This window comes from Arachis ipaensis, chromosome B9, assembly GCF_059453495.1.
Source record: "Arachis ipaensis isolate K30076 ecotype BB chromosome B9, ASM5945349v1, whole genome shotgun sequence".
NCBI classification, from domain to species: Eukaryota; Viridiplantae; Streptophyta; class Magnoliopsida; order Fabales; family Fabaceae; genus Arachis; species Arachis ipaensis.
In genome coordinates this window covers 96,742,605-96,745,487 of record NC_142444.1, presented here as the reverse complement: position 1 = coordinate 96,745,487, position 2,883 = coordinate 96,742,605, and the positions used below count along the sequence as shown (strand labels likewise).

The 2,883-nt window shown below is 22.7% G+C and overlaps 1 protein-coding gene across 1 annotated transcript; it reads left to right on the top strand.

Moving 5' to 3' along the window:
- Positions 1-726: 726 nt before the first annotated feature.
- Positions 727-1,191, top strand: LOC107615638 (uncharacterized). The gene is made up of 2 exons (XM_016317685.3): positions 727-784; positions 881-1,191. The coding sequence occupies exons 1-2, from the start codon at positions 727-729 to the stop codon at positions 1,189-1,191; spliced, it is 369 nt and encodes a 122-aa protein (XP_016173171.1).
- The last annotated feature ends 1,692 nt before the right edge of the window (positions 1,192-2,883 follow it).

The window sequence follows — 2,883 nt, the reverse complement described above, 5'->3', positions numbered from 1 at the left end:
ATTTTCAATTTACTAATAAGCTTTTAATAAAGTATTCTAATTTAAAATTAGAAATAATATAATTTATTTTCTATTTATAAAAATTAAAATATTAAATTCTAGAATTTCTATTATTTAACTAAATTGTATAAAATTTGTATTTTTTTTGCAACTGTTAAGCTGTATAATTTAAATACAGAAAATTATTCAATAACTATAAAATTAAGTAAAATTTTTAATTTAATTGTCAAAATTTGATTTAATTACTTTTAATAAAATAATTTCTAAAACTAAAATTTTTAATAAATAAATTAATTAAAATTAACTCATAATAGTATTTTTCAAAAATTATGGTCTTACAATTTCAGTGCTGAGTACAAGTCTAAGATTCTATATCTTTAGAAAGTTTGGTGAGTCAAAAATATTTTAGGAATGGTGATCAAATTTTTGTTAGCAAGACATTAAAAAATTGGAATGTGAATATAGACATTAAATAGCATATCTCATTAAATAGCGTATCTCATATTTTTTATATCATGTGTTCAAAATACATTCAATTAGTCAATTTTTATTATTTGACCCTGATAATTATTCTATCTATAAATACTGATTGTTATGTTCTTGGAAAGACCAAAAAATAAAAAATAAAAATAAAACAACTTCCTTAAGAAATAGAACACTTGAGAAAAAGAGCTTCACTATACTATCCGAATCAAACATTTTCCTGGCTCCTAATTATCACAAATAATGGCAGCCACTGTCAAGATGATCAGCATACTCCTCTTCCTTTCCCTCGTTTCTCAATGTAAGTTTGTCTTTTTTTATTCTTTTTTCAAATCGTTGTTCATTATATATAAATATAAATTATTTTGGTCTAAAAAAAATGTTTGATGATGATCAGGCCATTGCCAGTGCTCGTTGAATAACTTACAAATTGAACAACATAAGGATGGAATTTGGAGGCATGGAAAACCAGAGTTTACTGTGACCATAACAAACAACTGTCGTTGTTCTCTAAAGAATGTGATTCTAAATTGCAAAGATTTAGAGACCACTGCGGACTTAGGCACTACTATCCCAGCCATTTTGAGTGTTAAGGGTGATCAGTGTATTGTTAATTCTGGTCGCCCTTTCAAAAATGCTCTCACCTTCACATATGCTTCCGACAGCCCATTTCCTTTCATTCCAGTTCACTCTGAAACTGTTTGTTAGTGTTACTAATTAAATAAATTATATACACATATATATAGTTTGATGAAACATATGTACGCATAAATTATGCTGTTTCATCAACAACTACAAAAGGGAAAGAAAGAAAGACGTGTATTCAACTATTCATTATATTTTGTTCGAGATCAGAACAAAGTGTATTCAAATAGATGAAATAATAATAAATAAGAATAACAACAACAACGATAATAATAATAATAATGTCTATTTCTTATTGGTTTAGTAACTAGTTTACATTCTTCTACAATGTATGAAAAATTTCTATTCAATTTATATATTGATAGAATATTTTAAATTTATTTTTTAGTAATCCATTTAAGATATATTATTTTTTATAATTGTTATTCAATAAATCTATATTAATAATATACATGCTTAATAAAAATTAACATGCTATAATACAATTGTATAATTAGACGTTCACCAAAAAAAAAAAAAAATTGTATAATTAGACTTGATATTAAAATAAAAAAAGAAATATAAATAATGACTAACGTTCTCAAACTTAAAATCAAAATATTTTAGATCAAAAAATAAAAAATAAAAAAAAACTTTTAATAAATAACGTCTCAAATATTACATGACAATAAATTGAATCCACTACATATTTGAATCAATCAAATTAAATAATTGATATAATAAAATAATTAGAATTATTTGGTTTACTTAAGTAAGTTAAATAAATAAAAAATATTTTATAAATATGTCATATAAAAATTATAATATTTTTAAAAATTATTAATCAAAATATATAAGATAAAAAATTAATACAAATTAGAACAAAATCAATTCATTTATTTTAGTCAAATTGAATAATTAATATAATATAATTATAGTTAACGTGATTATAAAAATATTAAATAATTTGATATTGATCTCAATCAAATCAAATAAATAATAAATAATAAATAATTAAAATATTTAAATAAGTCAAATAAAATAAATTAGAAAACACATTCAAAACATACCACGTGAGTTATCTATAACAATATATAATGCCAAAATATGGAGGTTTGGTATCCAATTTTCTATTTCCTGTTTTAACCCTACTAACATAATTCAAAAATATTATACACTTACTTATTTTACTAACAGTTACAAAAACTCACGCGTAACTTCTATTCAATTCTTTACTCCCATGATCTCTCTTTTTTTTTGGTCTAATTCTTCTTTATCTTATAAACTCTTCTCTGTACCGCACAATTATTTAAATGAGTTTTTTTTTACATCTTAAACTAGGTAAAGACGATGTCAAAAGATTTATTTTCGTGGCCATATATGAAATAAAAAAATAATTAGAAACCAACAAGTGTTTAATCAGTGGTGATAAATAGTTTTTTTGTATAGATCTTATTATATTCGGAGGTATTCATTTAAATTATGTTTTGTTTAATTCTATATTGGTCTTTGTTTGTATAGTGTTGTTTTAAGTATATCTGTGAGTACTGTACTCTGATGGTCTGTCCAGTAGTTTAGCCTCATTCTAATTATTCTATTAGAATTTTTTTTAATCATAAAAAATATATATCTTTTTTATTTTTTTTATAATTTCATCTATTTTACTGATTTTTTTTTACCTCCTAATACACTTTGTTATATTTCTCTTGCTGCCATTATTTTTTTACCTTCAACGCTATCGATTTCGTCACATCCATCGTTACAAATTTTATTTAG